Source organism: Microcaecilia unicolor, chromosome 8 (genome assembly GCF_901765095.1).
Source record: "Microcaecilia unicolor chromosome 8, aMicUni1.1, whole genome shotgun sequence".
Classification (NCBI taxonomy): Eukaryota; Metazoa; Chordata; class Amphibia; order Gymnophiona; family Siphonopidae; genus Microcaecilia; species Microcaecilia unicolor.
In genome coordinates this window covers 4,886,683-4,904,400 of record NC_044038.1, presented here as the reverse complement: position 1 = coordinate 4,904,400, position 17,718 = coordinate 4,886,683, and the positions used below count along the sequence as shown (strand labels likewise).

General features: G+C 46.0%; 2 protein-coding genes across 2 annotated transcripts in view; one reads left to right on the top strand and one right to left on the bottom strand.

The window, feature by feature from the left end:
- Positions 1–9,475, bottom strand: part of CHTF18 (chromosome transmission fidelity factor 18) — a 74,342-nt gene extending 64,867 nt beyond the window's left edge. Inside the window, exons 1-5 of the mRNA XM_030212939.1 lie at positions 9,298–9,475; positions 7,291–7,530; positions 3,571–3,709; positions 3,255–3,450; positions 588–683 (exon numbers count right to left, since the gene is read on the bottom strand). Coding sequence (XP_030068799.1) covers positions 588–683; positions 3,255–3,450; positions 3,571–3,709; positions 7,291–7,530; positions 9,298–9,385 — 759 coding nt within the window. The 5' untranslated portion in view covers positions 9,386–9,475. The remainder of the gene's footprint in view (positions 1–587; positions 684–3,254; positions 3,451–3,570; positions 3,710–7,290; positions 7,531–9,297) is intronic.
- A 345-nt stretch (positions 9,476–9,820) lies between these two features.
- RPUSD1 (RNA pseudouridine synthase domain containing 1) lies at positions 9,821–17,617 on the top strand. The gene is made up of 6 exons (XM_030212655.1): positions 9,821–9,964; positions 10,828–11,019; positions 12,992–13,115; positions 13,283–13,385; positions 14,864–14,965; positions 16,768–17,617. Exons 1-6 carry the CDS (start codon positions 9,933–9,935, stop codon positions 17,142–17,144), a joined length of 930 nt encoding a protein of 309 aa, XP_030068515.1. The 5' UTR covers positions 9,821–9,932; the 3' UTR covers positions 17,145–17,617.
- The last annotated feature ends 101 nt before the right edge of the window (positions 17,618–17,718 follow it).

The following is a 17,718-nucleotide window of genomic DNA, read 5'->3' as shown; positions in this document are numbered from 1 at the left end:
GACCTGTACAATCCATCCAGTCTGCTCAACAAGAAAAACTCATAGCATGAAATATGTGATAATACATATGTATACCCGATCTTGATTTGTCCTTGGCATTTTCAGGGCACAGACTGTAGAAGTCTGCCTGACACTGGCCTTGTTCTCCAACTATTGAAGCTGTCATCGAAACTTCAGCCCATCCAAATCTGTCCAGCCATGATCAGGGCACAGACTGCAGAAGTCTGCCCACCAATGGCTTTATTTCTCAATTTCTGGACTTGCAATCGAAGCACCGCTAAGTTTGTTTGGCTCCATTCTTTCCATGAAAGGATTCCTTTGTGGTTATCCCATGAATTTTCATCTCCACCACCTCCTGCGGCAGGGCATGCCAGGTACTTCCCACCCTTTCCGTGAAAAAGTACTTCCTGATGTTATTCGAGTCGTCGTTCCCCCACCCCCCACCCACGCAATCTCAATTCATGTCCTCTAGTTCTATCGCCTTCCCGTCCCTGGAGAAGGTTTGTTTGTATATTAATACCTTTCAAATAAAGTCTGTTCCGATAAAACTAGTCACAGAGAAAGAAATAAGAACAGAATACTTGTACCTCATCAGCAACTTGCATCTTCAGGTAAGAAAAGGGAACGCCCAGCAAGTGAAGCTGATGCTCACCATTCCAGCCAACAACTCCAGGTCTGGTCAGCTGCAGAGACCAAATACCACAGATTAATTGCCGCAGTCCACACACATCCACTACTGTGCAAACGTTCACTCTCTCCTATTCAAATTCCTTAAAAAAAAAAAAAAAAAGGTTAATTTTATGCAGTCTACACCTACAATGACAAACTCCAGTCCCCAAATTCCACCACCAAGTCTGAAGCTGCCTATAATGGACAGAGGGTTGACAAAATGTAATTTTGTTTTCTCTTTGTAATATTTATTCATCTTTCATGATGAATTTAAAATAAATCTCAACTGGGAAGACCCAATGGGTTAATTTGGTCTTTTTGTGCCTTCTTTTAGCACGTAACGTTACTAAACTGAACACACACCTGAGCCAAGAATCAGGTTAACTTGCATAGTTTGACTATTCTAAACACTAGACTTGTTTGTGGCATTTGAAAAACAAAGTTCACCATCAGCAGCCTATGTTATTTTCCTCACTGCTTTCAACAGCCTTTAGCGCTATTTAACTGGCCAGGAAGGGCTCCTGGGCAGTTAAATAACATTTAGCTGGCTAACCACTAATATTCAGCGGGAGATACAGTGGTGGAAATAAGTATTTGATCCCTTGCTGATTTTGTAAGTTTGCCCACTGACAAAGACATGAGCAGCCCATAATTGAAGGGTAGGTTATTGGTAACAGTGAGAGATAGCACATCACAAATTAAATCCGGAAAATCACATTGTGGAAAGTATATGAATTTATTTGCATTCTGCAGAGGGAAATAAGTATTTAATCCCTCTGGCAAACAAGACCTAATACTTGGTGGCAAAACCCTTGTTGGCAAGCACAGCGGTCAGACGTCTTCTGTAGTTGATGATGAGGTTTGCACACATGTCAGGAGGAATTTTGGTCCACTCCTCTTTGCAGATCATCTCTAAATCATTAAGAGTTCTGGGCTATCGCTTGGCAACTCGCAGCTTCAGCTCCCTCCATAAGTTTTCAATGGGATTAAGGTCTGGTGACTGGCTAGGCCACTCCATGACCCTAATGTGCTTCTTCCTGAGCCACTCCTTTGTTGCCTTGGCTGTATGTTTTGGGTCATTGTCGTGCTGGAAGACCCAGCCACGACCCATTTTTAAGGCCCTGGCGGAGGGAAGGAGGTTGTCACTCAGAATTGTACGGTACATGGCCCCATCCATTCTCCCATTGATGCAGTGAAGTAGTCCTGTGCCCTTAGCAGAGAAACACCCCCAAAACATAACATTTCCACCTCCATGCTTGACAGTGGGGACGGTGTTCTTTGGGTCATAGGCAGCATTTCTCTTCCTCCAAACACGGCGAGTTGAGTTCATGCCAAAGAGCTCAATTTTTGTCTCATCTGACCACAGCACCTTCTCCCAATCACTCTCGGCATCATCCAGGTGTTCACTGGCAAACTTCAGACGGGCCGTCACATGTGCCTTGCGGAGCAGGGGGACCTTGCGGGCACTGCAGGATTGCAATCCGTTATGTCGTAATGTGTTACCAATGGTTTTCGTGGTGACAGTGGTCCCAGCTGCCTTGAGATCATTGACAAGTTCCCCCCTTGTAGTTGTAGGCTGATTTCTAACCTTCCTCATGATCAAGGATACCCCACGAGGTGAGATTTTGCGTGGAGCCCCAGATCTTTGTCGATTGACAGTCATTTTGTACTTCTTCCATTTTCTTACTATGGCACCAACAGTTGTCTCCTTCTCGCCCAGCGTCTTACTGATGGTTTTGTAGCCCATTCCAGCCTTGTGCAGGTGTATGATCTTGTCCCTGACATCCTTAGACAGCTCCTTGCTCTTGGCCATTTTGTAGAGGTTAGAGTCTGACTGATTCACTGAGTCTGTGGACAGGTGTCTTTCATACAGGTGACCATTGCCGACAGCTGTCTGTCATGCAGGTAACGAGTTGATTTGGAGCATCTACCTGGTCTGTAGGGGCCAGATCTCTTACTGGTTGGTGGGGGATCAAATACTTATTTCCCTCTGCAGAATGCAAATAAATTCATATACTTTCCACAATGTGATTTTCCGGATTTAATTTGTGATGTGCTATCTCTCACTGTTACCAATAACCTACCCTTCAATTATGGGCTGCTCATGTCTTTGTCAGTGGGCAAACTTACAAAATCAGCAAGGGATCAAATACTTATTTCCACCACTGTAACTACCATCTCCGCTGAATTATTTGCAGGTTGGCGCAATTTAGCTGGCTATCCACGAACATTTCAAACGTTAGCTGGCTAAGTTTAGCGGCCAAATCGGACTGCCTACATTTCAGTCCTAGCTTGGTTGCTATAAACTTTACTGGCCGGCGCTGAATATTCACTTAGCCAGTTAAGTTTGAGCTGGCCAACAAAACCCTGGATATTCAACGTCGGATCACCGGAATCAGCGCCAATCAAGGTATTTATGTGGGCTGCCTCCCGTGGTCTGAATATTGGGCCCAATGTGCTTGAAAGTCACCTCCAACACTGCTAAGTCTTTCAAAGCACAGAGATTTTAGCAGTAAGACTCGTCTTGTACAATGGTTTTGTGCACTGACTGTACTGTATACATAACAATCATCATTCAGCTTTACCTCTGTTCGAGGTTCCAAGAGTTCGTCCTTAAGTGCCATGTAGACTCGAGTTCCTTCAGTTGATGTAACGTGGACATACTCTTCAAGGACAGGAGGCCGCTTTAGTACACGTTTCCTAGTGTCTTGAGCGGGGGACACCTGCAAAGGTGCCACGTCACTGACCTCAAGAGCATCTGTGTTCGAGAACTCTGTGCCCCTGCCAATACACACGTGAACATCAAAACCACAAGAACAACTCTGGCAAATTTTGTGGCCACTATTTCTACCGCTTTGATGTCCAAGCTGAATACGCGTTTCGCAGTATCTGAACCTTTACCTGGCGGTTTGCTTGTTGGAATTCCATTCGGGCGAAGGTGGTAAGCCGTTCTCAGAAATAAAATCTAGCACGGGCAAATCATCTACACCGAAGTCTAACTTCTTGACAGCTTCGAGTTTCGGCCGTTTGGGCTTTGGAGCTATAAAATGGAAACAGAGGTGAAAAAAAAACTGGTACATTAATCTTCATTAATGTGGCGCTTGTTAAGGTGATAAACTGACTCCAGGCTACAAGGATAAGAAAATTATCTCCTACTTATTTTTTTAGGGCTGCAGTTTAATTAAAAAATGTTAATCGCAATTAATCGCACAATTATAAGGTAAACAGCCAACTATTTGACGTCGGAAGAAACACCGACAGCTGTCTGTTGTACTAGTTCTGTTATTGATGTGCTGTTATTGACTGAAAGATGATGAAAGCATTCTATTCTGTATGTTAAGTCAATAAACAGATTTAAACAGAAGGTAAACAGCCAGCATAGTTAAAAGGTGAAGTGAAAGAGGCCATTACAGCCAAAAGAATGTCCTTCAAAGAACGGAAAAGGGACCCAAATGAAGAAAATAAGAAGCAAGATAAGCACTGGCAAGTCACATGCAAAGCATTAATAAAGAAGGCTAAAAGAAAATATGAAAAGAAACTTGCCAAAGAGGCTAAAACTCACAGTCACAACTTTTTCAGGTACATCAGAAGAAGAAAGCCTGCAAGGGAATCCGTGGGACCGTTAGATCACAAAGAAGAAAAAGGGGCGGTCAGGGAGGACAAGGCCATAGTGGAGAAACTGAGTGAATTCACGGAAGAAGATGGTAAGAGATCTGCCTGTATGGGAAATGGTTTTCAAGGGTGATGATGCAGAGGAACTGAAAGAAATATCGGTGAACATGGAAGATGTACTGAGCCAAAGAGTAGTAAATCACCTGCACCAGATGGAATACATCCAAGGGTACTCAAAGACCTCAAAGCAAGACATTTCTGATCTGCTGTTAGCAACAGTGGCATTCCTAGGGGGGGGGGCTCGCCGATGTGCCCCTCCCCCCCAATGCAGCGTGACCCTTCCCCCAGTGAAAGAACCCCCCCCCCCCGGGTGCGCGCCGCTGGGGGGGGGGGGGGGTGCCGCACGCCTGTCTGCTTCGTTCGTTTCCATGCTCCCTCTGCCCCGGAACAGGAAGTAACCTGTTCCGGGGCAGAGGGAGCACAGAACGAACGTAGCGGACAGGCGCGCAGCACACCCCCCCCAGCGGTGTGCACCCGGGGCGGACGGCACCCACCGCCCCCTCTTGATACACCACTGGTTAGCAATATGTAACCGGTCGTTAAAATTGTCATTAGCACCTGAAGATTGGAGGGTGGCCAATGTGACACCAATTTTTAAAAAGGGCTCCAGGGGTCATCCGGGAAATTACAGACCGGTAAGCCTGATGTCACTGCTGGGAAAAGAAGTGGAAACTATTATAAACAACACATAGGCAAACATGGTTTAATGGGACAGAGTCTGGATGGATTCAGCCAACGGAAGTCTTGCCTCACCAATTTGCTTCATTTCTTTGAAGGTGTGAATAAACATGTGGGTAAAGATGAGCTGGTTATGTGGGGTATCTAGATTTTCAGAAAGCTTTTAATAAGGTTCCTCATGAGAGACTCCTGAGCAAATTAAAGAGTCATGGGATAGGAGGCAACATATTGGTGTGGATTAGGAATTGCTTATTGGATGGAAAACAGAGGGTAATGTTAAATGGTCATTTCTCTCAATGGAGGAGGGTGAACAGTGGAGTGCCGCAGGGATCAGTACTGACACTGGTGCTCTTTTAACATATTTATAATGATATGGAAATAGGAAAAATGAGTGATCAAATTTGCAGATGACACAAAACTACTCAAAATTGTTAAAACATGCGTGGACTGTGAAATATTGCAGGAAGACCTTAGGAAATTGGAAGACTGGGCACCCAGATGGCAGATGAAATTTAATGTGGACAAATGCAAGGTGTTGCACATTGGAAAGAATAATCTGAATCATAGTAACCTGATGCTAGGGTTCACCTTGGGGGGGGTCAGCACCCAAAAAAAAGATCTAGGTGTCACTGCAGATAGTACATTGAAATCTGCTCAATGTGCGGCGGCAACCAAAAAAGCAAACAGGATTCTAGGCATTATTAGGAAAGGAATAGTACATAAGACTGAAAATACAATAATGCCTCTGTATCGCTCCATGGTGCGACCTCACCTTTAGTACTGCGTTCAGTTCTGGTCGCCGTATCTCAAACAAGATATAGCGGAATTAGAAAAGGGTCAAAGAAGAGCAACCAAAATGATAAAGGGGATGGAATTCCTCTCTATGAGGAAAGGCTGAAGAGGTTAGGGCTCTTCAGCTTGGAAAAGAGACGACTGAGGGGAGATATGATTGAAGTCTACAAAATCCTGAGTGGTGTAGAATGAATAGAAGTAAATCAATTTTTTACTCATTCCAAAAGTACAAAGACTAGGAGACACTCAAGGAAATTACATGGAAATACTTTTAAAACAAACAGAAGGAAATATTTTTCACCCAACAAATAGTTAAGCTCTGAAAAACTCTTTGCCGGAGGATGTAGTAACAGCGGCTAGCATATCTGGGTTTAAAAAAAGGTTTGGACAAGTTCCTGGAAGAAAAGTCCATAGTCTGCTATCGAGACAGACATGGGAAGCAACTGCTTGCCCTGGGATTGGTAGCATGGAATGATGCCACGATTTGGGTTTCTTCCAGATACTTGTGACCTGGCTTGCCCACTGTTGGAAAAAGGATACTGGGTTAGACGGACCATTGGTCTGACCCAGTATGGCTACTCTTATGATCTTATTTATTTCTCACTGCACCTCCTTGTGACTCTGGGCAAGTCAATTAACCCTCCATTGCCCCAGGAACAAAATAACTACCAGGATTGCAATATTGGGGGGGGGGGGGGGGGGGGGGGGGAGGGGTAGTATCAGAGGGAAAGGTCCAGTGCAGGCCTCAGGCAGGCCTTTCAATATAGCTGCCGCTAGTGCTGCAGGGTGAAGACTTATTGGAAACAGAATGAGAAGCGGCAAGGACAGAACCCAAAGGTGTCGAAGCTGGACTCAGTGCGAATGGTAATGCTACATACCATACACTATGAGCGCCATAGCAGTAAGAGAAAACCATTAGCAGAGGGGGGGGGGGGGGAATTGAGAGAGAACCGCAGGCAAAGCCAAAAGGGGGGGGGGGGGGGGGAAGATACCAACTGAGGGAGAGAAGTATAGGTGGAGGGAAGTAGAGAAAGAGACTGGGCTCATAGAGAGTGCAAAGGTATGATATCTAATGTGGGGGAGAGGGAAAGGAAATGCATGTCCCCCCAGTCTACCTCTGTGGCCCCTTTCACTCCTGTGCCCCCCCCAGTGGATTGCCAGGTATGCCCCACCTGTAAATGCGAGATAAAAATTTTAATCACACGATTAATTGCGATTAGATATTTTAATCGAAGTGCAGCCCTACTTAAGATGAAGTGTTGAATCATGGTGCATTTTTAAACTTGTATGATTATTCTCACAAAATTTATTGCATAAATCTACTATCCTGTAATGTAGTGTTCACAAGAAATTGGTACTCTATTCTAGCCAAAGGACGGCTGTACTTTTTGTGGCTTGGAGTGCTGTTAAAACTGAATTAGCAAGTATAAATCCTTCTATTTTAAATATATCCATTTAAAAGTGCACTTTTGAACATACTAAGTAAATGTTCACTGTTAAAAGAGCCGTCTGAAAGTGCTTCATCTACATCACAGTTCTTGGGATTGGCATTATTGAACGTTGAAGAAATGCTATGGTTTTCGGAGCTTGATTTCTGCTGTGTCTTGCAATTTCCACTGGCAGAGCTCCATGCAGCATCCCCAGCAGCGATTGCTTCCTCAAAGCTGCGTTTGGTTCGAAACTGTGACCTTTTTGGCTCTGCTGTCTGCAGTCTTTCATCTGTGAAAAGCATGTTTAGAATCAATGCATTAAAAACAAAAGAATGGATGCTTCATAGTACAACAACAGAGAGTCACAAAGGGTACATCTGGCAGCAGCCTGGGGCTCTCACACACACACAATGAACTTGAAATGTGAAAGCTCAATTTTGACAATAAGCAAAAATATATATGACCCACAAGAAATAGAGCAATGAACAAAAGCCCACCAAATCCACAAGCAGATTCTGTGGAAATGCAGAAGGTCCTTATGAGAATGGGAAACCCACTTAAACGACAGATTAAGTTTAATATGAAGAATTGCAAAGTGATCGACAAAGGGGAAAAATCTAAAAAGCTGATTCACTAAAGCACAACCTATGCTACTGTTAATGTGGGTTATCACACATGTTAATTCTCACTGGTCTATTATTTTCAAGAGGCAGTGACTCCTAGTATGGAACCTGGGCATTGCGTAACTATAGTTTGGGTTCCTCCTTCCTACATGCATCACTTTGGCCAACAGTGGCCAATCCAGGTCACAAATACCTGGCAAGATCCCAAAAAAGTAGAAAAGATTTTATACTGCTTATCCCAGAGTGGATTTTCCTCAAGTCCATTTAATAATGGTCTATGGACTTTTTCTTTAGGAAGATGTCCAAACCTTTTTTAAAAACTCCGCTAAGCTAACCGCCTTTACCACATTCCTCTGGAGAGCATTCCAGGCATCTACCACCCTCTCCCTGAAAAAGAATTTCCTGACATTACCCGCAATCTCAATTCCTGGTCTCTGGAAAAAGATTATTTTTATATTAATACCTTTCAGGTATTTAAAAGTCCAGTATCCACTCTCCTCCTCACTTCTCCAGCACACCTGTACCCCCCCCCCCCCCACAAAAAAAAAAAACACTATGCATTAACATGTGCAAAACAATACATTCAGAAGCCTACCAAAACAGCACTCAAAAACCAGACACTGTCTTATACGTATTTATATGTATTATACGGATTTGGCGAATGCCTTCACGGTATTATGTAAGCCACATTGAGCCTGCAAATAGGTGGGAAAATGTGGGATACAAATAATAATAATAATATACAGTGCTGTGCACCTCTAATAGCTCTACAGAAGTAAGTAATATTAAAGCTCAACCCACCGGCTCTGGCACACATCGTATAAGTCTGCCCAGCACTATCCCCGCCTCCCGCCACCAGCTCTGCCATCCAATCTAGGCTAAGCTCCTTAGGATCCAATCCTGTTCCGAAGGAATGGATCTTAAGAAGCCTAGCCGAGATTGGGTGGCAGAGCTGGTGGCGGGAGGCGGGGATAGTGCTGGCAGACTTATACGGTCTGTGCCAGAGCCGGTGGTTGGGAGGCGGGGCTGGTGGTTGGGAGGCGGGGATAGTGCTGGGCAGACTTATACGGTCTGTGCCAGAGCCGGTGGTTGGGAGGCGGGGCTGGTGGTTGGGAGGCGGGGATAGTGCTGGGCAGACTTATACGGTCTGTGCCCTGAAAATGACAGATACAAATCAAGGTAAGGTATACACGAAAAGTAGCACATATGAGTTTATCTTGTAGGGCAGACTGGATGGACCTGCAGGTCTTTTTCTGCCGTCATCTACTATGTAAAGCTCAACAGCTGCAAAAAACAGAATCCAAGACCTTGGCCACACTGACAAAACACAGACAGAACAAACTGAAAGAAGACACCACAGGGAGGAGGAGGAGGAGGAGCAATCTGAGTCAGGGTCTGCCGGGAAGAGGAAGGGAGGCCCCGGCCCTGCTCACCTTCCAGCTCTGCCAACACCTCCAGCTCGGCCTCAAACTGACTCTCAAAGTCATCCTCCACTCCGTACAGCTCCTCGTACTCGTCCATAGCGCCTGACCGGCAGCATCCAGCACACAGGGCTCCGAATAACCGCGCCAAAACAGCAGCACACTCCGTCACTTCCGGTTACCCCTTCCGCACTGCTCCGCCCCTAACCTCGCATTGGTCGTCTCAAAGAAGTCAGCGGGATGACGTCAAAACGTCGAAGCCCATAAGCTCGGTCTGTTTTCCCCTTCCCCCCGCGCAGCCGTCATCCCAGTACATTCAAAACAAAGCAAACCAGCCAATGAGCCGCTGCATCCACTTTGTCCTTCTTTATGGTTGCTTCAATGCTCATGTATATGCAGTGGGAGGCGGAGCGTAGGTGCCAAGGGCGGGGCAGTGGGTGGGGCGGTCCTGTGCACCCCGGAAGCAAGGGGGTGCGCGGAGCAGTCCCCTCTAACGTTACTTCCTGTTCCGGCCGATGCTGCCGTCCGTCGCTCACCCCCTTTGCTGTAAAGAAAGGTCAAGTTATGCGCTTGGGGGGCGGCTGCTGCTGCAGGACTGGAGAGTCTCACTTATTTTCAAACATGATGCCACCTTGTGCAGCATATGGATGTCCACAGATAAGGGAATAACTTTTCATAGGTACAGTAGTCATTTGTTCTAAATCAGAAACGGTGTGTCATTTGGAGGGGCTGGTTATAGGGACACCTTAGCATGTGTTATATTCATGCACTGCAGAGATTTTTTTTTTCTGCTGGTAAAGGACCACTAAAACAGACATCATGACATCATGTTATAAAAATCAGGCGCTCAACATTCAGAGTGTCTATCTAATTATTTATTTATATATTTATGGCAGTTATATTCCACATTAAACAAGACTTAAGGGTTGTTGTTTTTGCTGTGCCTAGATCTAATGCAAACTCATAGTAAAGCATCACAAATACATGCATTTGTGATTATATACTTATTAAAATTTGATCACTTAAAATCTCCTAATACAGCATCAAAGCGGGGGTTCAAAATGAAAATTTCCTTACATCGACAGTTTTAAAAAACACTCAGTACATATTTATATGGACAGCAAAGGCTGTACTGGAGATTTGTAAACTGGTCTACCACGTGATCTGAAGGGATTCTCAGCGCACCGTATTCTTGCAGCAGTGACGTGCTAACAAAAAATACTTGTCAGAAAACCTATATGCAAGTTTTGCTAAGTACTGCAGAACCTGTTTTGCAAATTCTTAAATTGAGGTGTTGGGGTGGGTGAGAGGGAGCTTAGTTTCCTTGGTTTTTTTTTCTTACGAACCAAAAGTGTATAAATTAAGTTCTTTAAAATATATTACAGTGACACACTGGAAGCACAAATGTTCACAGTAGTATCCATGGATCTATCCCTGTAGTACTACTAAGGCTGCATATGTCTAGTAGTGCTATAAAAATGATAAGTAGTAGTATCTCCAGTAGAAGGGGTGATAATCTGTTTGTATTGCTGCTTTCCAAAGGTATGCCGCAATGGAGCCGAGCAGCCTTGAGAACCTTTCCATCCTGTACCAGAGCTCAGACTTCATCATTGTAAACAAACATTGGGACATCCGCATAGACAGCAAGATGTGGTATGAAAAGCTGACAGTTCAGAGCCAGTTGAAGCACAAGTTCCCAGAGCTGGCAGACCCAGACACGTATTACGGCTTCAGGTGAGGGGGTGCAGTAGTAAAACGGGCAGGCTGCAGGATGGCTGCCATCCCTTCCTGTACCATGGTCTTACTGGGCCTTATTTAGAGACAAAGATGCAGACCCAAGGAACAAAGGATATCAGAATGAGTGGAAGGAAGAAAGCAAGTGTTTGATGTGGATGGATATCTCAGGCCTTATAATCAAAGTTCCCTCATATTTTGAACCTGTGCAGGGCTGGTGCAAGGATATTATGGTTTATTCAGTTTTCTTGTACTGCCTTTCCTAATACAACGAGGCAGTTTACAATACTACATAAAAGAGAAATGGAAAAGAAGCAATCTTAATATAAGAAAGAGAACAGAAGCCCACACCTAGATCCTAGACTGAGACTCTAGCGACAGCATAAGCAGGTGAAGGCTTGGCTCTTCAACCAGGCCTTTAATGGAAGAAGTAACTAACTTGTTAGTCTCACTCACACACACAAGGATTGTGTGGGCTGCACATACCTCAGCGGGACATGTTTCTCCACTCCTGCCCTAGCTGAGATAATATTTAATCATCTCTCTGACCTCTTGTGCACCTTTCTTTAAATTAGTCACCTTACTTTCCAACTCCTCTTACTCTCTTACCTACCTATATGTTCCATCTTTGCTTATACCCTACACTGTCAATTAAAGTGTTCTATTACGTATTGTGTTGATATTGTAAGTAGTATATTATGCCATACTTTGTATTGTTATTTGAATATTTTACTGCTGTAATTGTCTATTGCTCATGTTTGATTTATTCTTACTGTACACTGCCTTGAGTGATTCCTTCAAAAGGCACTAAATAAATCCTAATAAATACAAATAAAATAAATTGTTCTTGAAAGATAGGAGTAGTTGACCAGGTTCACCGTCATACAGCAGTGGGAATATTCTACTTTCCGTAGGACAGTGCATAGGTGAATCTTTAGCCCCTCTGAATTCACCTACTGGCAGCAGCTCCAGCACAGAGTTCCCTCCTAATCACAGCTCTGGTATAGTGCACCCTCCTTTAGTGCTGGTAGCAGCTTCAGCACAGCATCCACTCTCTTCCCATTATCTGCTCTCCTGCCCTCCTCTGCCCTCTCCCCATTCCCCAGCATTCACCCTTCTTCCCTCTCCCTGTTCCCCAGCATCCACACTTCTGCCCTCGCCCTGTTCCCCAGCATCCACACTTCTGCCCTCTCCCCGTTCCCCGGCATCCACCCTTCTTCCCTCTCCCCATTCCCCAGCATCCACCCTTCTGCCATATCCCCATTCCCCAGCATTCACCCTTCTGCCCTCTCCCCATTCCCCAGCATCCACACTTCTGCCCTCGCCCTGTTCCCCAGCATCCACACTTCTTCCCTCTCCCCATTCCTCAGCATTCACCCTTCTTCCCTCTCCCCGTTCCCCGGCATCCACCCTTCTTCCCTCTCCCCATTCCCCAGCATTCACCCTTCTTCCCTCTCCCCGTTCCCCGGCATCCACCCTTCTTCCCTCTCCCCGTTCCCCGGCATCCACCCTTCTTCCCTCTCCCCGTTCCCCGGCATCCACCGTTCTTCCCTCTCCCGTTCCCCAGCATCTACCCTTCTACCCTCTCCCCATTCCCAGCATTCACCCTTCTTCCCTCTCCCCATTCCCCAGCATCCAAGTTTCTGCCTTCTCCCATAGCATCTATTTGCCTCTCTCCCTTCCCCTTCACAGCCTATGGTCCTACCTCCTCCTTTTTCTCTACATCCCAGGGTTGTCCTGAGGGCTGCTCAGAGTCTTCTACCACATTTCTTCTGTCGGACGCCCTGGTGCAGCATTTTTTTCTGTCTCCCTCCCCTCAGATTTTGCTGCTCTAGGTAACTGCCTGGTTTATCTAATGGTGGAGCCAGCCCTGGGTCTGTGATTCCAGAGGTAGGGAGTGAAGGAAGGAAAAGAGAGACCTGCAGGCAGCACCTCTCCCGGTCATACTGGGCTTTGCTCTTCTGTTTTGCAGGTTTTGCCATCAGCTGGACTTCTCCACCAGCGGAGCCTTGTGCGTTGCTCTGAATAAAGCAGCTGCAGGCAGAGCCTATAAATGCTTCGCCCAGCGACTGGTGACTAAAGCCTACCTCGCACTGGTACATATCCCTTATCTGAAACCAAAGCTTCTTTCACTTGTAAGGCAGGGCCAGTGCTGGGCTGCCTAATGACCCAATTTCCCTGACTATTCCCTTTGCTGCGGGGACTTGGGGAAGAGGGGACGTTTCCCACCTCGGGTAACCCATGGTGTGATTCCTTTCTGCAGGTTCGGGGGAGTGTGAGAGAAGACCGACTGACTATTAATTATGCCATTGGGAAAGACACCCGGGAAGGACTGACTCATATGATGTGCACCGAGGGAACGGAAGGTAATAGCCCTGGCTGAGGCTTGCTGTTCACTTCATGCCCCTCCAGCAGGGGGAGGTATCTCTTGCCTGAACGCACTGTCAATGCTGTAGATACAGTGCCGAACACAAGCTAATCCTTTTGCCTTACAGAACAGGTTTCGAGGGAACTGTAGGAGAGAAGAACCAGCTCCCACTGCAGCAGTGCCATAGGAGCCAACTTTTCAAAATTATTGGGGTTGCTAAGCCCAATGGAAATAACCCCTCCCTGGACACATACAAGGAATGTTCTCACAGAGTTGGCTCATTTATTCTTTATTTATTCGTTAATATATAACTTTAGATGTTTTAGTTTGTATTTTTATTACTTATCACTTATATATAGTTTATGTTTAATTTTATTTAGAAATATTGACCCCTGAGGCAGGCCTTAGTGCCCAAACACGGCCGTGTGGGTCGTTTTTATGCTTGTCAGAATTAAAAGACTCGCTGTACATCCTCCTTGAGTTCTCCTCACTTTGTTTTCCCATGCCTTGACAGCCTGAACGTGAGTAGGAAAAGTCAAGGAGGGGTGTAATGTGTGTGCATGAGAGAGAGAGAGAGAACAGTGGCAGACAAGTCCAGCAGGATTAAAGCGAAAAGAAGGATTAAGGGCCGATTCACTCAAGGGGAAGAGAAGGGATCTCGGATCTAGCTCATTCCTTATTTCGGGTGTAGTTCAAGGTGAAGTTGCAAAACTTTTCTCCCATCCTCAGTGGTCCATGCAGAAAACTTGCACAGACATTGGTGGGGGTTTGTGTGTGACGTCTGCATACAATTTTATGGGTGCGCAATGCAGAGACGTGTTATTCAGAGAAGATAACTCTGTGCAAATGCACATGTAGGACCTCAGCATACAACATATTAAAATAAATGTTAATGAGGCTATTAGCGATGCAGGGAAATACACAGAAGACTTTAAGGCTGTACCTCAGAGGAAGTGTAGAATGGTTAGTTTGTTTGTTTTTGCAGTACCACCTGTAAGGATTTGGCACGGAAACCAGCCCGAAATCCAAGTTCCGGTTTTGGCATTTTCAGCCCAAACTCCCCCGCAACCAGTCTGTGCCACAAACCTGAGCCAGCCTCTGCTGCCCCCTCCCTCCTCCTGGGCTGCCCACCCTTCACCCCTCATCTGTAGGCCTTCCCTGGGCCTACCTTCTAAAAGCCCTGGTGGTCTAGTAGCTTCTTCTGAGCAGGAATGATCCCGAGTAGCTCCTGACCCCCCCCCCCCCCCCCCTGCTCGCTGCGGGAAGTTGCAGCTGCCACTTTGAGATTGTATACGGTATGAGCACGAGCGATTGAGGATTGCTCATGTCCATGCCGGTTCCAACTGCAAAATGGTGGCTGCGACCTCCCGCGGCAGTCCCAGCTGCCATTTTCACTACGCAGCGGACCTCAGGACTGTAGATTACGCTCCCTTCCTTTTTATTTGCACTTGATACGTTTCATTTTATCTTGCATAGGTTGTGATAATGCAAAACCCTGCCAGACAGAGCTCATCGTCCTCCAGCATGGACTGTACGGTGGAGAGCCAGTGACCAAAGTGCTGCTACAGCCCCTCACAGGTGCATTTCCCTTCCTCAGTATTCGCTATATTTAGTACAAGGAAAGTGGTAGCTCCGAACAGTCAGTGTGCTTGTTCAGATTGTCCTCATGGTATGATTGGAACTCGGCTCTCATGGTTTCCCAGGCTTATTTTCTTTCTCGTATGATTTTCTGCCAGTCCTGTACATTACATACATGCCCCTGGGGTAAGTACAAGATAGAGCATGATGACAATAACAGCACTGGGGCAGCGGCCAGGAGTACCAAGTAAAAGAAGTGGAAAGATTAGAATTGAAAAAAAACGGGGTGTGTGGAGTTTGGACATTCCAACGGGAGTCGCTGAGTGTGGGGGAGAAAAGGCGAAAGACTTATGCAGAGATGGAAACTGGGGGCGGAGGGGAGGGGAGGAATCCTAGCAGCTCAAATGCTGTACTCTAGGAAGGTTCAGAAAACTGAGAGGGATGGGCTGTAGAGCCGGGCAGCAGCGGAGTCAGCACAGGGAGTCCTTGGCTATAGAGGTTTTGTACAGGGAAGAGGTGGCAGCAGAGGCTTAGTGCTGGTTGGGGGGGTGGTGTAGGCATGTCAGTAAGGGTTGAGGGAGGGGAAGGTAGGTGGCTGGGAGTGTAAGTACAGGCAGAGGTCACAGCGAGGGTTTTAATGTGAAGGGCAGTTCTAGAAGTGGGTTTTTGCGCATGTGGCCTAGAACTGCCTCTCTGCGCAGTTGTGCAAGGAAGTCTGTACGTGCTGTAGTTCATAACTACAAGGGGGTTGGGGTGGAGCAGAGCGGGGCATGGGTGTGTCACACCTCAGAGAATAAACTATAAGCCTGTCATAAGCAGGACATCAATGCCAATTTCTGGACACCTTGATGCTGTTCTAGGATTGACGTGGCTTCACGGTGCCTAACTTGAGGTTCCAAGTTATATCAGTGAGTCACTTACCATGTGGAGACTGGGTATCCCAATGACAGATGAGGTTTAATGTGAACAAGTGCAAAGAGATGCATGTGAGAAAGAGGAACCCAAATTAGAGCTACGTCATGCAAGGTTCCACATTAGGAGTCACCGACCAGGAAAGGGATCTAGGCATCATCACTGATGATACTTTGAAATCCTCTGCTCAGTGTGTGCAGCGGCGGATAAGAAAGAAATAGGTATTATTTGGGGTTCTATATGGAATGTTGCTACAATTTGAAATTCTCCATGGAATTTTGTTGTTCTTTAGAATTCTAGAATCTTGCTACACTTTGGGGTTCTACATGGAATGTGGTTACACTTTGAAGTTCTGCATGGAATCTTGTTATTCTTTAGAATTCTAGAATCTTGCTACTCTTTGGGGTTCTACATGGAATGTTGCTACCATTTGGGTTTCTGCCAGGTATTTGTGACCTGGATTGACCACTATTGGAAACAGGATGCTGGGCTTGATGGATCTGTCCCAGTATGGCAACACTTATGTACTTGGGATTCTGAATGGAATCTTGCTACACTTTCAAATTCTGCATGGAATCTTGTTATTTAGAATTCTAGAATCTTGCTACTCTTTGGGGTTCTACATGGAATGTTGCTACCATTTGGGTTTCTGCCAGGTATTTGTGACCTGGATTGGCCACTGTTGGAAACAGGATACTAAGCCTGATGGACCTTCGGTCTGTCCCAGTGTGGCAACACTTATGTATCTTTAGTCTGGTTACACAAATTCACTGTAAAAACCATTTATTCCTCAGTGTGTGTGTTTTGACTGTGGGGTTTGTGCAGCCGTAAGATCGATAATTGATCAATGCTAAACTCAGTGCTGTCCTGTACTTTGCTTCTCCTTGCAGGGCGCACGCACCAGCTTCGAGTGCACTGTGCAGCCATCGGCCACCCCATCGTGGGAGATTTCACCTACAGCTTTAAGAAAGACAGTGGGCCGTACAGAATGATGCTTCATGCCTACGCCCTGCGCATCCCCGTGGACAGAGAACTGATAGATGTGATCGCGCCGGATCCGTTTGTGAACACGGTGGATAAGCAGTGGAGCCCTCGGCACACTGTTTGTGAGGTGGGCCTAGCGCTGCAGGAACTGAAAGCCAGGGAAACTGAGGCAGGGAAGGAGAGGCAGGGGATGGAGGGAATGGGCAAGGAAGAAACATGCCTGGAGAGTGAGGAACAGCGAGTGCTGTGTGAGCAGTGGCTGGCAGAGTGGACACTGGAATGAGCTATGACTGTCTCAGTACTGTGGCTACGTGGTCTTTCTTGTTACAGATGTGTCATTGGAAGGGACTTTTTCACTCTTCTGTTTACGCTGCCTTGTTTTAAAAGTATTTATTATCATTATTTCTGTTGTTGTTGAAGACTTTGCTTGTTTTAGGGCAAAGTTCTAATTTTAAAACCTTCCATTGTCTATAATTTTATGGAGCAAAGTGTGAGATAGGAAAAGGAGTTCAGTGGAAACTTAGCTTCCCTCATAGGCATTAACAGATTAATACAGGGACAGCAAAAAGGCAGCAGGTCCTCATGGACAGACCAACCCAGGCCTGTTTTCCTCATCGCATCTGTGGATTTGTAATTTCAGTTTTCCCTGGAGTCATCTGGGATCTGTACAAAGTGTGAATTACAGAGTTTTTTTTAACTAGACAATCTTCACATATCTGCCTTCTAGCTGGTCTCATAGAGGGGGTTACTGCCTGATGAGACCACCTCTCTCTCAGCCCTAGAGGCATTCCCTGCAGAGGTAGTGAGTGTCCAGAGGTGAGACACGGAGGGGACTGAAGAGGACGGCAGTGTTCACA

Bases quoted from the DNA above. Each gene is read 5' to 3' on its own strand.
- RPUSD1 (XM_030212655.1), top strand. From the start codon at position 9,933: ATGTCCACAGATAAGGGAATAACTTTTCATAG. The intron at 11,020-12,991 runs GTGAGGGGGTGC...TCTGTTTTGCAG, and splicing joins GACACGTATTACGGCTTCAG to GTTTTGCCATCAGCTGGACT. The intron at 14,966-16,767 runs GTGCATTTCCCT...TTCTCCTTGCAG, and splicing joins GCTGCTACAGCCCCTCACAG to GGCGCACGCACCAGCTTCGA.